The sequence below is a fragment of the Mobula birostris genome, chromosome 15 (assembly GCF_030028105.1).
Source record: "Mobula birostris isolate sMobBir1 chromosome 15, sMobBir1.hap1, whole genome shotgun sequence".
In the NCBI taxonomy this organism is placed as follows: Eukaryota; Metazoa; Chordata; class Chondrichthyes; order Myliobatiformes; family Myliobatidae; genus Mobula; species Mobula birostris.
In genome coordinates this window covers 4,998,037-5,016,486 of record NC_092384.1, presented here as the reverse complement: position 1 = coordinate 5,016,486, position 18,450 = coordinate 4,998,037, and the positions used below count along the sequence as shown (strand labels likewise).

Here is an 18,450-nt window from a genome sequence, read left to right as displayed (position 1 = left end):
CGAAGGGTCTCGGCCTGCAACGTCGACTGCACCTCTTCCTAGAGATGCTGCCTGGCCTGCTGCGTTCACCAGCAACTTTGATGTGTGTTGCTTGAATTTCCAGCATCTGCAGAATTCCTGTTGTTTAAGTTTATTGACAGACTGAAGAACACACTATTTAAAGACACTTTCCAATGCCATCTCAGTTTTGATGATTGTACATATTTTTAAGAATAACATTCACCTTTTCACAGATTTCACTTTGCTTTTGTCATCTTTGCATGATGGAGGTGACTATTCTTTATGGTGGAACCTGCCAATCTGTGGATTGTTGAGTTTATTCCAGACAATAGAGTGAAGAGCTATTTGCTTCAGTGCCGGACAATCTAAAGAAGACCCCCTCCCCCCAGAAACTTGAGTTATAAATGGGTCTTAGACCAAAAGTAAAAAAAGTTTAAAAAAGTAAAAAAAACAAAAGAAAGAAAAAGGACCTGTTATAATTTAATATTATTATGTTATTTTGTTATGATTTGGTATTATTAAGTTACCAAGTAAACAAATGGTATGTGTTTGTATGTTAAGAGTAAACATATTTGTTTAGCATAATGCCCCGGTAAAGAAAACAGTTGAGGCACTATTAAAGTAAAAAGGGAGGAGTGTACTGTATAGCCTACATTATAATATGGGACTACTTTATGTTTAACACGTTGTTGCATGTGGTATTAGGCACGTATTGATCTGTTCGTGTGTGCCAAGTTTGGTTTCTGCCAGTAAAGAACCATGAAACTTAGCTCCTGTCTCCAGCACTTTTATTAATAACATTGTTGTGTAACCAGGCCACATACACAACAGTACCCTATCATAAACATTCTCCCACTCCCTGCATTGTAAGATTCTTGTTTTTTCACATCTCCAGTTCCAATGAAGGGTCCTGGACCAAACTCTCTCTCCCCAATGCAGCTTCTTCCCCTGCTGACTTGTTGCAGCCATCCCTGTTTATATTTTGCATTTCTATCATTCCTCCATTCCCAGTCTGATTTTATCTGGTTTAACATGGTTAAGCTCTGATTTCTCAACTCTGAGCTTTTGTTACAACTTAGTGATTGAGAATAAATTAAACAGTTCAGAAAAAAAAATATATTTTGGGGATTTGACTCAGGTTAAAGCACTAGAGTAGAACAAAGGTACTCAAACTTTTGGAACTCAAAACTTTTCAACGAATCAGAAAAGCACATTGAGTTTGTGTGTTTCATCAGATCCTCCCATCACTCCACACTCAAGAGCCCCATTTCCCGCTCTCTTCAAATAATTCTGGATTCTGTTTTTGGCACCAATTTGCTTAGATAAATGTAGCATTGGGGCCAGGAAGTCATTCAGGCAAAGAGTTATGAGCGGATGGAAAAGTCTCCTGGAGAAGACTGGATTCATTTGGTGAGCAGCTTGACACTGTGATAAGGTCAGTAAGGTTTTATTCTGTGAGAGTGAGATAAATGAAAATGAATTTCTCCAGCAACATCTATCTCCTCATCTCCAGCATGTCAAAGTTTTTGTTAATCCAGTCAGCAATCAATATGCTACTGTGTAGCCACACTGCCATCTACCAGCAAACAAGTAAATCCCTCAGCTCTTCAAAAATTTACAGCAGTTAAGCCTGACATTATGTCTAAGCTATTTTTAGTCAGTATATATTTTTCCCTTCACAGACAAGTTAAGGAGGATAGAGTTTCTTTTTACCAACTATCTTCCTTTCCCACCATTAGACTGATGGAGATGGAGTCAGGAAAGATAAAGTACAAGAAATTCATTGGTGTTGAGCAGTGTTTTGAGAAATACTTTTTCTCTTTCTTGATCTTAAGCCTGCATTGAAGACAGGTGACATTCAACTCTGCACATTGTACAGGACTGCATTGAGTGTACAAAACCTGCAGGCTGCAACAAGTATTCCTTTGGAGCATTTTCAGTTGAAATTCAATAACTCTTCCCAATGCACTCACAGAAAACCAGGCCTTAGTGACAACTAACACACACAGAATGCTGGAGGAACTCAGCAGCACAGGCAATGTCTGAGAAAGAGGATGCAGTGCTGTAAGGGGCAGGAAGTGAGCCAGAGCCACATCAGAACAGTCATTCCTAGACCCCAACACACCTCCTCATCATGCTGGCTCCCAGACCCTGGTCTCTCCATCACTATTGTTCCCAAGGCCTGCCAGTAGCAGCCCAAGTTTCAAGTCTCCATTTCCAGTGGGTGGGGGCTCTGGTGACGCTGACAGTGAGGTTCGAGACCCAGTAGCCCAGAGCTCACACACAAAGCGCAAGCCTTGTGTTCACTCATCACACCAAGATCTCAGACACACTTCCCTTTTGCAGCAGCACAGTTCATTACATTCGACCAGCTTCGCTTTCATCCTCTCTCCCATTCCTTTGAGCTGACAAGGTATCTTAAGTTAAAAACATGAATATGAACAAGAATAAAGTTTAAAAGAAAATTACCTTGTTAGTGAACTTCAGCAACCCAATTCCGATGGAGGAGGCTGCCCTGGATTCTCCAGTTGTGCTCTCTGAAATTAGATTCTCCCACTATTGGAAACATCTCTCAACATCCACTCTATCTAAGCCTTTCAATATTCGATACTTTTCAATGAGATCCCTTCATTCTTCTAAACTCCAGGGAACCATTCAGTATTCTGTAATAAGACAACAGAGTAGTTGTTCTTAAGCAGGATGGCCTGGACTTTCAGGCTTTTATTTCTTTGGCCTGTTGAGAAAGGTGAGAAGACAGAATGTGGTGCAGGTCGTTGTGTCAATGTTCCGGACTCAAGCACCCACAAACTGCAGTGTAGATTAAAGAATGCAGTGGATACAGGCAGTCGCTAAAGTGCAAAGATCCAGCAATCAGGACAATAAAGAGGAGGCTGCGGGAGCCAGAGGAGCAGCTCTGAAATTCTTGGAGTCAGTACATTGGGCCATGTTCAAGAACTCATCTGCGGATATGAATGAAACACTATGGTTATAATGGATTTTATTAATACAGCTGTAGACAGTGTGCCCCCACTAAATCATACAGAGTCTTCCCCGATCAGAAGCGCTGGATGAACTATGAGATTCACAATTTGCTGAGGGCCAGATCAGATTCATTCAACTCTAGTGACCAAGAAAGTTACAAGAGGTCCAAGTATGATCAAAGAAAGTCATCTCAGGGTCAAAGTTGCAATTCCAGCCCAAACTTGAATCAGCAAAAGATGCTTGACAGTGGGGCAGACCTTGAATACAGTTAAATAAAGCAACATAGAAGAGAGCAAGGCTTTGCTTTCAGATGAGCTCTATGTCTTCTATGCTTGCTTTGACCATCAAAACATGGAGACACTATCATGATCTCCCTCAACCCCTGATGATCCTGTGATTTCAGTCTCTGTGAGCAGCCCTCAGGAGGACAAACCCACGAAAGGCACCTGGCCCAGTACTGAAGACCTGTGCTGATTAACTGGCTGGAGTATTCACTCAGATCTGTAATCTCCTGCTTTGGTAATCTGAGGTACCCACTTACTTCAAGCAGGTTTCACTCGTACTGGTGCCTCAGAAGCCTGTGTAACCTGTCTCAATGACTATCATCCAGTAGCACTTAGCTCCGCAGTTATGAAGTGTTTTGAGAGGTTGGTGATGAAGCATATCCACTGCTGTCTGAGAAGGAACATGGATCCACAGCAGATACCATTGGCTCTTCACTCAACCCTGGAACATCTGGACCCCAAAAATGCCTACAACAGGATGCTCTTTATCAATTACTGCTCAGCATTCAATACCATCCTTCCCACAAAATGAATCAATAAGCTGCAAGACCCTGGCCTCAATATCTCCTCTTGCAGAAATATTTCAATCATCCTTGATGACAGGTGAGGTCCAGAGGATTGGAGGAGAGTCAATGTTATTCTGCTGTTCAAAACAGGCTCTAAAAATAAACCAGAAAATTATATGCTGGTGAGTCTGACATCAGTAGTTGGAAAGTTACTGGAACGTATTCTGGGGGAGTGGATATATAAGTATTTGGATAGACTCGGACTGATCAGCATGGCTTTGGGCTTGGTAGGTCATGTCTAACTAATCTTAAAGAGGGCATTATCAGGAATATTGATGAGGGCAAGGCAGTGGATGTTGTCTACATGGACTTTAGTAAGGCATTTGACAAAGTCCCGATGGGGGTTTGGTCAAGAATATTCAGTCACTCGGCATTCAAGATGAAGGCCTGTGACAAGTGTAGTGCTGCAGGGGTCGGTGCTGAGTCTGTTGTTGTTTGTCATCTGTTTCAATGATCTGGATGATAATGTAGTCATTATCACTGGGTCAGCAAATTTGAGGATGACACCAGGATTGGGGGTGTAGTGGACAGTGAGGAAGGCTATCATGGCTTGCAGAGGGATCGGCATCAGCTGCAAATTGGGTTGAAAAATGACAGGTAGAATTTGATGCAGGCAAGTGCGAGGTGTTGCACTTCAATAGGACCAGCCAGGGTAGGTCTTACACAATGAATACTAGGGCACTGAGGAGTGTAGAACAACAAAGAGATATGGGAATACAGATCCATAGTTCATAGACAGTAGTGTCACAGGTAGATAGGGTCGTAAAGAAAGGTTTTGGCACATTGGTCTTCATAAATTAATATACTGAGTACAGGAGATGTGATGTTACGTTTAAGTTATAGAAGGCACTGATGAGGCATAGTTTGAGTATTATGTACAGTTTTAGTCACCTACCTACAGAAACGATGTAAATAAGGTTGAAAGGGTACAGAGAAAATATAGAAGGATATTGCCGTCTGGAGGGCCTGAGATGTAAGGAAAGATTGAATAGGTTAGGATTTTATTCCTTGGAACATAAAAGATTGAGTGGAGATTTGACAGAGGTATACAAAATTATGACAGGTAAATGCAAGGAAGCGTTTCAATTGAGGTTGGGTGGGACTACAACTAGAGGTCATGGGTTAAGGGTGAAAGGTGAAAAGTTTAAGGGCAACATGAAGGGAAACTTTTTTATTCAGAGGGTTGTGAGAGTGTGGAACGACCTGCCAGCACAAGCGCTTGCAAGCTTGATTTCAATGTTTAAGAGAAGTTGGGTACATAGGCTTGTGGAGGGCTATGGTCCCAGTGCAGGTCAATGGGAGTAGGCAGTTTAAATGGTCCGGCATGGACTAGATAGGCCGAAGGGCCCGTTCTCCACAGTGCTTTTCTATGACTCTAACTGGATTGTTGATTTCCTCATCTGTAGACACCAGTCAATTGGGAGTGGCAGTAACATCTCCTCCACAATCTCCATCAGCACAGGTGCACCACAAGGCTGTGTGCTTAGCCCCCTGCTTTATTCCCTTAGCACTTGTGACTGTGAGGGTAAGCGCAGCTCTGATGCCATGTTCAGATTTGCTGCTGATGTAGGCCAAATCAACGGTGGTGATGAATCTACACATAGGAGGTAGATTGAAAATCTGGCTGAGTGGTGCCACAACAACAACCTCTTAACTAAATGTCAGCAAGACCAAGGCACTGATTATTGATCTCAGGGGGAGGAAACCAAAGGTTCACGAGTCAATGCTCATTGGAGATCAGCAACTTTAAATTCTTTGGTGTTATTTTCTCGGAGGACCTGCCCTGGGACCAGCACATGAGTTCAATTACGAGAAAGCAGGGCAGCACTTCTGCTTGGAAGTTTATGAAGATTCGGCATGACATCTAAAAAGTTTGACAAACTTCTATAGATATGTAGTGAAGAATATATTGATTGGCTTCATCACAGCATGGTACTGAAACACCAATGCCCTTGATCGTAAAATTGTACAAAGAGTGGTGGATATGGCACTGTCCATCTCGGGTAGAGCTGTACCCACAATGGGGCACATCTACATGAGGCACTTGCAGTAAAGAAGCATCCATCATCAGGGACACCCGATCAACTCAGCGTTTGATGCTGCTGGCCCTGCATTCACTAGAATTCAGAAGGATGAGGGGTGACCTCATTGAAACCTATCGAATGGTGAAAGGCCTTGACAGGGTGGAAGTGAGAGGATGTTTCCTATAGTGGGAGAATCTTAAACCAGAGGACACAGCCTCAGAATAAAAGGGTGTCCTTTTAGAATGGATGAATCTCCAGAGGGTATTGAATCTGTGGAATTTCCACAGGCAGCTGTGGAGGCCAAGTTGTTGTGCATATTTAAGGCAGAGGTTGATAGATTCTTGATTGGACAGGCCATGAAGGGATATGGGGAGAAGGCAGGAGAGTGGGGCTGAGAGGAAAATTGGATCAGCCATGATGAAATGGTGGAGCAGACTCAATGGGCCGAATGGGCTGATTCTACTCCTATACCTTATGGTCTGATAGACATGCTCTTTTCTTGCTGCTGCCATTAGGAAGAAAGTACAAGAGCCTCAGGACTCACAGCACCAGGTTCAGGAGCAGTTATTACCCCTCAACCATCAGGCTTCTGACCAAAGGGGATAATTTTACTCAATTTCACTTGTCCCATCTTTGAAATATACACACGACCTATGGATTCATTTCTAAGAACTTGATTATTATCTCTTTCTTTTTTTATATGCACAGTTTGTTGTTGTCTTTTGCAGACTGATTGAACCCCAAAGCAGGGGTAATCTTTCATTGATTTTGTTATAGTTATTATGTCCATAAGACAATGAATCTTCTCAGGGTTGTATATAGTAACATACATGTACTTTGATAATAAATCTACTTTGAACTTTGGTAGAATGTGGTTGCATTGAACTTCACTCTCCACAGCAGGGCCTTCCGTGTCTTCCCTGTAATGGGCTACTAGCAGTTTGTATCTGAACCCTCAGCTTCAAGCCACCCAGAGCAGACTGCAACTACCACATCTTGTCCATTGGAAAGGTAATCTGATCATCAGGGAACCCCACCCTGCAGGCCATTCGCTCTTCTCACTGCTACCTGCAGGAGGCACAAAAGGCTGAAGTTACTCAGCACCAAGTTCAGTGCCAAGGGAAGAACCCTTTCCTACAGCCATTCTAATCCCACCTAAACAACAGAACACTACGGAACTCTTCTTCATCTACCACAGGCTCATGCCTTCAAGCTTTTCTTGTATAAAGGTCTTGCTTTTGCACAGTCTTTTTATCATCGCATTGTTTAATCGTATGAATTTCTTGTATTCTGTTTGTTGTCTGGACACGTGCTTGCGATGTTGCTGCAAGAATGGTTTTCTTACCATGTTCACGACAATAAAGTCAGCTTCAGGTATTAAATGGTTTGCTTTATGTAAACTTTATTTCAACTAACGTGCACATTAGCAATTAATTTCTATAAATTTTGTTTTAGGTAAACTCTTTATATCAATTATATATTTTTTAATGTGTTAATTGGCTTTACTCTGTTTCTACATAACTGTAATCAGGAGGGAAAGTCTCTTTGGCAACATGATCTGTTGGAAGGTTTGTGGAATGCCTCTTGGGTAGGGGCCTTAGTTTCTACTGCTTTACAGGTGCTTTATACTTCCTCTCCTGCCTACAGTTATAAAGAAACCAAGTAAAAACCATTTAATAACCTAAAGTCGAGTTTGTCACAAACATGGTAAGAAAAACATGCTTGCAGCAACAGCATCAAAGGCCGTATGTCCTGACAACAAAACGAGTACATAAAATTACACCATAGAGTTTATAGGTGTGTTGCAAACTGTAACAGTGGAAGAACAGAAACTCAAGGGATGCAAATGCTAGAAACTGGAGGAAGAAATAATGTTGGAGGTACTCAGTAGGTCAGGCAGCATCTGTAGATATGAACAGTTGAAGTGCCGGATCTAGACCGGACTGAAAGATAGAGGGAGACAGCCAGTGTAAAATGATGAGGGAGCATAGGTGCCAGGTGATTAGCAGATCCAGGTGAGCAGGGGGGAGTGGAAATAGGTGGAGGCTACAAAGGGCTGCAGATGATGGAGAGGAAGGTGGAGTATGGAAGCAAACAAGGGAAGTGAAGAGGGCAGATGGAAGGGGAAGGCACGTGTTGGGAGGAGTGTGTGGGAGAACAGCAGTTGGAGCGGGTGGAGGAGGGGAAAGAAAAATGTTGGTGGAGAACTCTGGAGGAACGTTAGTGGAACCGGGTGGATAAGGAGAAGAGAGGAAAAGGACAGAAAGGGAACGGTGAGGAAGAGTCAGGAGTGCACAACTGGGATAGCTAAGTGTGATCTTGGAATGAGTGCGGGAGGGGAATCTATCATACATGTCAGTTCCCACAATATCCAGGCCAGTGGAGTTCAGTGGTGGAGCAAGAGGTCAAATGCATCTATATTGATTTAAATATTTGTGTTCTCACTTCAGCATTTCGAACTGAATAGAAAATTCTTTTAATATTTCAGAGGGAAGCTTTCTTCATTATTTCAAACTACCAGATGTCAAGGGATAAATTGCTCTTCAACAGAAAACAGACTCTGGCTTGGTTCCCTGAAATGTTTCATCTTTTCACACAAATCCTTAATGTGCCAGATAAGCTCATTAAGCTCATTAAAGTGAGAATGAAACATACAATCTACAGAAATTATTTCAAGGAAACAAACAAATGAAGCAGCAGTTACATCAGGATCTGGGAGAGAAGAGATGGATGAATGATTTGAGTGTTGTTCAGCTGCAGAGCCAACTGTTTATCTGCAGCAATTTATAAAAAGGCATCTGTTATTCTTGCGAGACCATGGATCTGTGCCTGGAATGTCTTCACTCTCCAGGGTGCAGGCCTGGGCAAGGTTGTATGGAAGACCAGCAGTTGCCCATGCTGCAAGTCTCCTCTCTCCACAACACCGATGTTGTCCAAGGGAACGGCAAGGGCCGATACAGCTTGGCACCAGTGTCGTCGCAGAGCAATGTGTGGTTAAGTGCCTTGCTCAAGGACACACACGCTGCCTCAGCTGTGGCTCGAACTCACAACCTTCGGGTTGCTAGTCGAATGCCTTAACCACTTGGCCACGTGCCCACACCCTGCAGCAATTACTGCTTTAGTTATCCTTAGTATTTGTCCTTTGTATCTGCCCAATCGAGCTGTGAGTGCCAAACTTTACTTTGGATGCTCAGCCACTATTGAAAGGCCTCTAAATTAATCTTAAGCAGTTTCTGATCTTTACTTTTCTAATCCTAACTAGCTGCACTGCAGCAAACGGGGAGTCTCTGTAATGGGTAGTCAAAACTGCCCAACGTATCACTAGCACCAGGGTACTGCCATCAAGGACATATACCGGTGTTCCCTGCTTTTCGAACGTTTGCTTTACGAAACCTCACTGTTACGAAAGACCTACCTTAGTACCCTGTTTTCGCTTTCAGAAGGTGTTTTCACTGTTATGAAAAAAAATCAGCGCGCGGGGAAAATCAGCGCGCGATAAAAGGCAGCGCGCGCCCCGAGCAGCCGCTCCTCCCCTGGATTTGGAACTGCATTCTCGCCGGCATTGCTTAAAGATGTGCCTGTGAGCAGCCATTTGCAAGATGAGTTCCAAGGTATTGGAAAAGCCTAAAAGAGCTCGTAAGGGTAAAACTAGCGTAAAACTAGACATAATTAAGCATTTTGATCGTGGTGAATGAAGTAAGGACAAAGTGAGTTTGGCTTGTGGAAGCTGATGAAGCTGATGTTGAAGAGGTTTTGGCATCCCATGACCAAGAACTGATAAATGAAGAGCTGATGCAATTGGAAGAGGAAAGGATAACAATTGAAACCAAATACAATAGCGAACGGACCGAAAGTGAAGTCGTCCAGGAAATGAACATGAAGCCACTCTGTGAGATTTTTGCTGCAATGATAAAGTACGACTTTAATTTTGAAAGGGTACGTAGGTTTAGGGGATATTTGCAGGATGGTTTGAGTCCTTACAAAGAACTGTATGATAGAAAAATGTGCGAGGTTCAGCAGTCAAGCAAGCCTTCCGCATCAGCCACAGCAGACGATGAACCTCGACCTTCGACATCGAGGCAGGCAGTCATAGGAGAAGATGAGCTGCCTGCTCTAATGGAAACAGATGACACCCCAGTGTCCCACCACCCCACGATTCGCGGAGAATGCAGCGGTAGCCAGGAAGCACACAGCACATCTTTAAGAAAAAAGCCGAAATAAACATGCTAATTAATTAGGTGCCACCCGACACCTAATTAATTAGCATGTTTATTTCGGCTTTTTTCTTAAAGATGTGCTGTGTGCCTCTCGGCTACTGCTGGACCCTTGTGAGCTTCGCAGTTCGGTATCTGTCGGCGGCCTGGAGGGTGGGGGCCACTGCACCACCCAACTTGTGATGACTCAGTCTAACACACCATCATCAGTGTGCTCGGCGCTGTCCCGATTCCGGAAAGTGATACTACACTGTACATACATTATTTCTACTTTATATCGGCTGTGTATTTTTACGTGTTATTTGGTATGATTTGGCAGCTTCATAGCTTAAAGGTTACTGGAGAGTGTTTTTGCCAACAGCGCTTGCGTGAGATTTTCTGCCAACGGTGCTTGCGTGAGATTTTCGCTACGGAGAACAGTTCAGTAATGATTGTGGAAAAGTATTTCTACTTTATATAGGCTGTGCATTTATCATATCATTCCTGCTTTTACTATATGTTACTGTTATTTTAGGTTTTATGTGTTACTTGGCATGATTTGGTAGGTTATTTTTGGGTCTGCGAACGCTCAGAAATTTTTCCCATATAAATAAATGGTAATTGCTTCTTCGCTTTACGACATTTCGGCTTACGAACCGTTTCATAGGAACGCTCTACCTTCGGATGGCGGGGGAAACCTGTATACAGAAGGGTGCCAGTAACATCATAAAGGGTTTCACACACCCTGCTCATGGACTGTTTGTTCCATTCCCATCAGGGTGGAGGCTACATGGCATCCATGCCAGCCAGGATCACCAGTTCAAAAATCTATCCTCAAGCAGTAAGACTGATCAAAACCTCCACTCACTAACAGCACCATTATTTTATTATTTCCCATCAGTCACCATATGTACAGCCTAGCATCACTTAATGGACATTCAATCAATCTGTACAACATATAAGTTATCTTATGAATTTGTATTTATTGTGTGATTTTTATTATTACGATTGTGGTCTTTATCTTCTGTGTTTTTTTTCTGCTGCATCAGATCTGGAGTAATAATTATTTCATTCTTTCACTTTAATACAGGAAATGACATTATACAATCTTGAATCTTGAAGGAATATTTAATGTTATTTTAGTGGCTGTAAGAACTGAAACAATTTTCTGCACAGCTATCTTATTCTATAATCAGCCATTTTCTGCAGTGGCTCTAATTCTCTCCTATTTTAAGCCTTCCATACCCATGGGCTGAATTTGAACCATCCTTCCAGGAGTAAAATGCCAATGTTTTCTCATTACCACTTAATGTACTGTACAACTTCAGCCATGTCACTGATGTATTGGCTTGGAACCCCAGAGAAATGTCTCTTATGTTAGTAGTGAATTATATTGCATTTCACATGAAGACGAAATTGTAAAGCATCAACTCCACTGTTCTGGGTGTTTTTCATGGAATAACAAGCTGCTTGCTTTCCACAGATCCTTCTATATAATGAACCCAACGAGCATAGACTACTCCTTCCAGTGGATATATGAGAATGTGCCGATTGTACAAGTAGAGCCATCATTCAGCTGTCTGACAGAAACGGGGTTTATCTCAGCAGGGAGGAAGATGGAGGTCAGTACAGAGTCAGCATCAGAACTTCCAATATAGAGCAATACAGCATTGTCTACAATGTCCGTACCAACTCCGATGTCAAATATTTGACATTTCTACTCCACAATCTGGCTTATCTCTGCCTCTCATACTTTTATAAACCTTAATCAGGTCTCCCCTCAGCCTCTGACATATCACGGAACGCAAGGTAAGCTAATCCCATCTGTCTGTCTGTATCGCTCCAACCCCTGCCTGTTCATGTGTCTGTCTAAATGCCTCTGCTTCAGCTGACAGCAGGTTCCAGCAGCTCCCACTCTCCAGGTTGAAAGGTTAGAGGTGCACAGCCTGTACTGATTCACCACATTATCGATGTGTCAAACAGGATTAATGCTAAGCAAATTGTTAATGTCAGGGTAAATAACAGGTGAAGAAAGTTAGGGATTTTTCAGAGTCTAGATCTGGAAGAGGGCCTTCATCTTGGTACTGCTAGGGCTGTGGGAGATCATAGAGATGGACCAGTAAAAAAATCATAAAGGTATTTGAACAGAAAAATATGAATTAAAGCATTTGAACTTGTGCTGATCTGGAAGCCAGTCTGGGTGAGAGAGTGCAGGAAAATAGGGGCTTTGAAGGACTTTGAGTTTATGGCAGAAGCTTCTCAGTTGCCTTGAAAAGATTGGGGCAACTTGAATTTAAAGGCAGCAGAAGCAAGGATATGAGCTCCACAGAAGGCGGACTGAGGAGGGCAGAGACCTATAGATGTTGAATTGATTTATGCAAGTGGTGAAATTGAACTTGAGCCAAACCTCTTTACAGGTGTTGACTTTTTATCAATGGCCCTTAAGGCCCAACACCTTGTGCTGGGGTGCAGCTCACAGCCTCGTGAGGTACACCTTCAGCATATAGCAAGCTAAGCTTCTGCTGCCAACATAAAATCTGCGGAAACATTGCTGATGTCAGTAATAGGTCCCATCTGTCAAAGAGTTGTGTTTCCATTTGGATTACCATTCAACAAGGAGGAGATGACTGGTTTAACGTGGATAAGTTCCCTGGACCTGATGGTATGTACACTCAGTTATTGAAAGGAGAGAGGGAGGAAAGTGCCAATGTCCTGTGCATAATCTCCCAAATATCTGTAGGTTCACTAGTGGCACTGGACAGCTGAAGAATTCTAGATGTTACAGCCTTGTACAGACAAGTAGCTGCCCAGTAGCTGCCATCCACTTGTACGGATGGGGGGGTGGGAAAGGGATGCTTCTATAACCTGTAATTTGGTGAGAAAAGTAGTCGGCAGTCAATTGGAAAAGTGTTGATTGATGCAGAAAGTCAGAAAGGATTTGATTCAAGGTAAATCATTTCTGGCTTGAAAGTTTTTTAATGAAGTAACAGAGGGAAATGTGGCCATTGTGGTATGAATGAAATACTACAGCAAGACTGAAAGGCTTGAAGTAAAGGGGACATAGGAGCATGATGGAAAATGTAATCATTATCAAAAAACAAAGAGTAACAATTCAATCCAGACCTCGGGTGCCAGCTGTGTGCAGTTAGCACATTTTAGCTGTGACCACATGGGTTTCCCCCAGGTGCTACAATTTCCTCTGTAAAGGTGGTAGTTAGCTGACCACTGTGAAGTGCCCCTGTTGTATAGGTGAGTGGTAAAATGTGGGAAGAATAGGGGAAAAGTGATGGAATTGCTCTCGGAGTGATAGAGACTTAATGGGCTGAAAAGTAACGTCCTATGGGAACACATCAGAGACGTGAAATGGGCAGATAAGAAGAAGATGAAACTTGAAGCTGAGAAGGACAGTGTTATATTTTGTAGGAAGGTGAACAGTTGATAACAGTTGGTAAACAGGGCGCAATTCTAAAAGAGGTGTAAAGAACACAGGTGTGTAAATCTCATTGAAAGCACCAGAGTTGGGTGAGAGATTGGTTAATGAAAGGTTTACAGGATATTTGGCTCTTTAAATAAGGCAGGCTTAGCAGGAACAAAGACCTTTATAAAACACTGGTTCCGTCAAAGCTGGAAGACTATCTACTGCTTTGTAGGAGAGGTGTGAAAGTTTGGTAGAGCAGCTGGAAGTGATTTACTGAATGGGCTGGAGGGACTGGGGTTGTTCTGTGAACAGTGAGAATTGAGAGGAGATCTGACAGAAAGCCTTACATCCTGGTAAGCAGAGAGAAACTGTCTCCATCAGTGCAAAGGACTGCAATAAAGGTGATAGCACAATATTGGAGCTGGAATTGTTTATTGTTGTCACATGTACCAAGTTATAGTGACAACCTTGTCTTGTACAATTCATTATACACAGTGCATCAAAGTAGTAAAAGATAAAACAATAAAAGAATGCAGAATAGAGTATAGTAACTACAGTCGAAGTGCAGTGTTGGTAGACAACGGAGAGCACTATGATGATGAGGTGGATTATGAGGAGTGACACTAGGGCAAATGTGAGTGATTCAGAAGCAGGGGTAGTGACGGGTGTCAGACGCAATTGTGATAGAATCATACAGTCATACACGCAGAAACAGACCTTTACGCCCAATTGGTCCATGTCAACTAAAATTCCCATCTAAGCTAGTACCATTTGCCCACGGTTGGCCCATATCCCTGTAAATTTTTCCTAGCCCTATACCTGTCCAGCTACTTCTAAATGTTGTTAAAATACCTGCCTTAACGACTTTCTCTGGCAGCATATTCCATATACTGACCCTCTCTGGTTTAAAAAGTTGCCCGTCAGATTCCCATTAAATCTCTCCCCTCTCACCTTAAACTTCTAGTTCTTGATTTCCCGGCCCTGGCTAAAAGACTGTGAGCATTGACTCTATCTATGCTCATCATAATTTTATACACCTCTATATGATCATCCTTCTTTCCCCTACACTCCAGTTAGTGAAGTCCCAACCTGCTCAATCTCTCTTCATTACTCAGTCCCTACAGAATTGGCAACATCCTTGTAAATCTTCTCTGTACTCTTTCCAGTTTAATGGCATCTTTCCACTAGCAGAGAACTGTACACAATATTCCAAATCTGGCCTCAGCAACACTACTGTTGAAAAGGGAGCTGGATAAGGAGAGGACCCATCTGGATGGTACTTCTGAGAAGCTGGTGCAGGCAGTGACGCAAATGTCGATATTCCATACAGCAAACATTCTGTGATTCTGTAGTTATTAAAAGGGGCAACTTAATTCACTTCTCTGGGCCTTTGGATATTGAGAAATAATAAATTTAAAATATGAATCTATAAGTTTACATTACAGTCTGGTTAATGAAAATGTTCATAATTCTAATTATTATTAACCATACTGTAATTTGTACAGTGGTCCTGATGTGTGCGGTGTAATATTCAGCAGTGGTTGGAATATAATCAACAATTTATGGAAATTGTTTAGGCAATGTATTTTAGGCTGCTGAGTGGGAGTGATGTGTTGTGCCAGAGAGGTGGGAATAATCACTGTAGTAAGTGGGAAGAATGGTGGTTAATATCAGCAAAGATTTGCTTGCCTGCAGTTGTACCATTTTGTAAAACATTTTATGTATCTTTAGTTTTACATTTTTATCCTCCAGGGTTGGAGCATGTGCTTTTTAAGTGACATTGTTGTTGCTTTTGGAATGGACTTTGCCACTGGCATCACCGGTATCAGGAGCAAACAAGTTGCTGGAGGAACTCAGTGGGTCAGGCAACACCTGTGGGTGGAGATTTTGAGATTGTGGAAGATGGAGAGGTGGGAGCATCAGTCTGGCTATGCTCTTCTGAGTCCTGTTCTGACTTCTTCCCTATCCAGGTCACCTTTAAGTTTGTGCCTCAGCAACTGGGCGTCACTGAATCATTCTGGAGCTTCAGGATTCCGCAGCTCAACATCTCAGTGCCTTTCTTGCTATGTGGCATTGCCAGTGAGCCGGCAGTCTCGTTTGATCGCTCCCATATCAACTACAAATTTGTACTGTTAGGTATGTGGGGATATATTTGTCCTGATGGTACATTATAGAGGCTTTAGTTTAACCAGTGCTAGATTGCTTGAAGTGAATTACAATCTTTGAGGAAATTGAGGAGATATAGAAAGAGCCTTGGCAGATATGGGAATGAGATTCAAGTGTGAGTGTTGGAGGAGCAAACCTAGGAAATTACACATCAGCATAGTGTGAGGATATTTAGGTGTGTCCCACAGTGAGGTTAAGGTGTGTGCAGAAGTCCCCCTGTACCCAGCCTCTGACAGTGACGCTGCTAGAATGTGAGATGTCATAGGGTTGTTGACACAGCACAATGCAGCACGGAAACATGCTGTGCTATCCATCAGACTGCTATTAAAGATGAAAGATTAGCTTTACTTGTCACAATGACGTACATCATTTGTGTCAATTCAAATCAGCAAGTGTTGTGCAGGGCTTCTGGCACCAGCTTGGCATGCCCACATCTCACTAATCCTACCCCATGTGTCTTTGGAACGTTCGACAAAATCCGGAGGATTTCCATGCGGTCAGAGGGAGAAAGTACAAACTGTTTATAGAACCCCGATCTTACAGCTGGTTCTGTAACAGTTTTACACTAACTACTACACTACCACGCTACACATACTGATTTACTCTTGATTCTCCATGAATCCCATTTTTTTTCTCCCCACATTCTCATCGACTGACCCTTGGCCCCACCTACACATTAGACCCAATTTATAGCAACCCCCATGTCTTTTGGATGTGGGAGAAAACCACAGCACTTGGGGAAACCCAGTGAATTCACAGTAAGATCAAGCAAACTCCTGACAGATAGCACAAAGTGTGGATCGAACTTGGGCCTCTACCAGCCACTGCAATGTGCACTGTGTACTTTTTCTTCCGATCTGACCTCATCAGCAGAGTTTGGTACATAGAAAGGGAAGCAAAGGAGGTGGAGAGTCAACAAAAAACATTTAACCAAAGGTGAATTTAATGACATAAAAAGTATAGCAGGCAGTCGAGTGGGGCAGGCACTGTGACTATCGACAATGAAGTTGAGAAACCTCCTTTATAATATGTAAACCTCACTCTCAGACTCAATGAAAGAAATTGAGACAACGGGTGGAGAAGTGAAGTGCGTCTTGCTGCACATCTCGTTGGGTTGGTTAATATCACGAGATCCATGGTCTGGGGCTCACATGCACAATGTCACTGGTCAGTGTTACCATACCGATAGCAAGGTTTAGCTGGACATCTGTGACCTTTAAGCAGTGGCTGCAGGAGCACGAGGCGAAGAGCAGAGTGTTCGACTATGCTCCATAAGGATGTATCAGAGAACTTCCAGGTGAGGTTCATCCTCCTTTGAACCTCACGGCCAGTTAATCAATACATGCCATCGATAAACACAAGTCAGAATCTTTATGAAGCAGCTGGAACATCCTGGCTCCAACCAACCGGGCAATGGTTGTCAGTTTCCACTTTTCAGAAGAATCAGAGGAGATCTCATTGAAACCTGGTCCAGAGGGGGGTTCACAAGAGTCGTCCCAGGAATGAAAGGAGGAGTCTTTAAAGGCTCCAAGTCTGTACTCGCTGCTGTTTAGAAGAATGAGGGGAATCTTATTGAAACCTAATGAATATTGAAAGGCTTAGATGGAGTGGATGTGGAGAGAATATTTCCAGTAGTGGGAGAGTTTAGGACAAGAGGGCATAGCCTCAGAATAGAGGGATGTTCCTTTAGAACAGAGATGAGGAAGGATTTCTTTAGCAAGAGAGAGGGGAGAATTGTGGAATTCACTGCCATGTACAGCTGTGGAGGCTACATTATTAAGTATATTTAAAGCACAGGCTAATAGGTTCTTAATTAGTAAAGGTGTGAAAATTTACAGGGAGAAGGTAGGAGAATGGGGTTGAGAAAGAGAATCGATCAGCTATGATTGAATAGCAGAGCAGACTTGATGGACTGAATGGCTTAATTTTGCTACTATGTCTTATTGTTTTCCTTTGCATCACCCTCAGGCCAGAAAGCACATGAGACTGCCTACTTGATCAATAATGAAGCCATTCCATTCAGCTTCCATTTCAGGGAGGTCACAGTCCACTCAGAAGGATATGGTTGCCGCCTTCTTATCGAGCCAATGGAGGGGATTGTTCCCCCTCACAGCAGGTATGAAGAGAAGCCAATGTTCGTGATTCCAGTACTCTGGAGTTCAATGTATGGTGCAGTGTGACGTGCGACCCAGGTCTCACTGAATCACACATTGTACTGCTGAACCTTTGCAATCTATGTTCTTTATCATCTGAGTTCAATGTATGGTTCAGTGTGATGTGCGAGCCAAGTCTCACATTCTACTGCTGACCATCTGCTATCTCTGTCTTTTATCTGAACTTGACTGGTTTCATGACAAAGAAAGAAGCACTTCAATGACAATGGGATTTTCCAGCAACTTTGATAAAAAGCCAAGATCTAAACTGTTAACTCACTCTGAAGGAGTAACAAAGAAGGCAGCTAGAGGAGATCCAGTTGATGCAGCATATTTTGATTTCCATAATGCATTCAATAAGGTCAAACAGTTGGTGCACAAGATAAGAGTGCACGATGCTAATTTATTGACATGGATAATGAATTAGTAACTAACAGAAAACAGACTGTTAGGATAAGCGGGTGGCTTCTTGAGTGGTGATGTGTGTATAGTGGATGTCACAGGCATCACAGTGGTCCAAACTATTTACAATCAATACTTATGACTTGGAGGAACCAAATGTACCATGACTTGACTGGCTGATGAGTGTAAGATTGTTAATGGTTGTGTCTCAGATTGAATGGTGAATAATGCTTTCCCCAGGGATTGGTATCTACATTAATGA

The 18,450-nt window shown here is 42.7% G+C and overlaps 1 protein-coding gene across 7 annotated transcripts in view; it reads left to right on the top strand.

The window, feature by feature from the left end:
* hydin (HYDIN axonemal central pair apparatus protein) overlaps positions 1-18,450 on the top strand; it is a 981,559-nt gene that overhangs the window by 847,996 nt on the left and 115,113 nt on the right. For all 7 annotated transcript variants that reach the window (XM_072279252.1, XM_072279251.1, XM_072279249.1 and 4 more), the window contains 3 exons: positions 11,533-11,671; positions 15,438-15,603; positions 17,602-17,749. In XM_072279252.1, the coding sequence (XP_072135353.1) occupies positions 11,533-11,671; positions 15,438-15,603; positions 17,602-17,749 (453 nt within the window). The remainder of the gene's footprint in view (positions 1-11,532; positions 11,672-15,437; positions 15,604-17,601; positions 17,750-18,450) is intronic.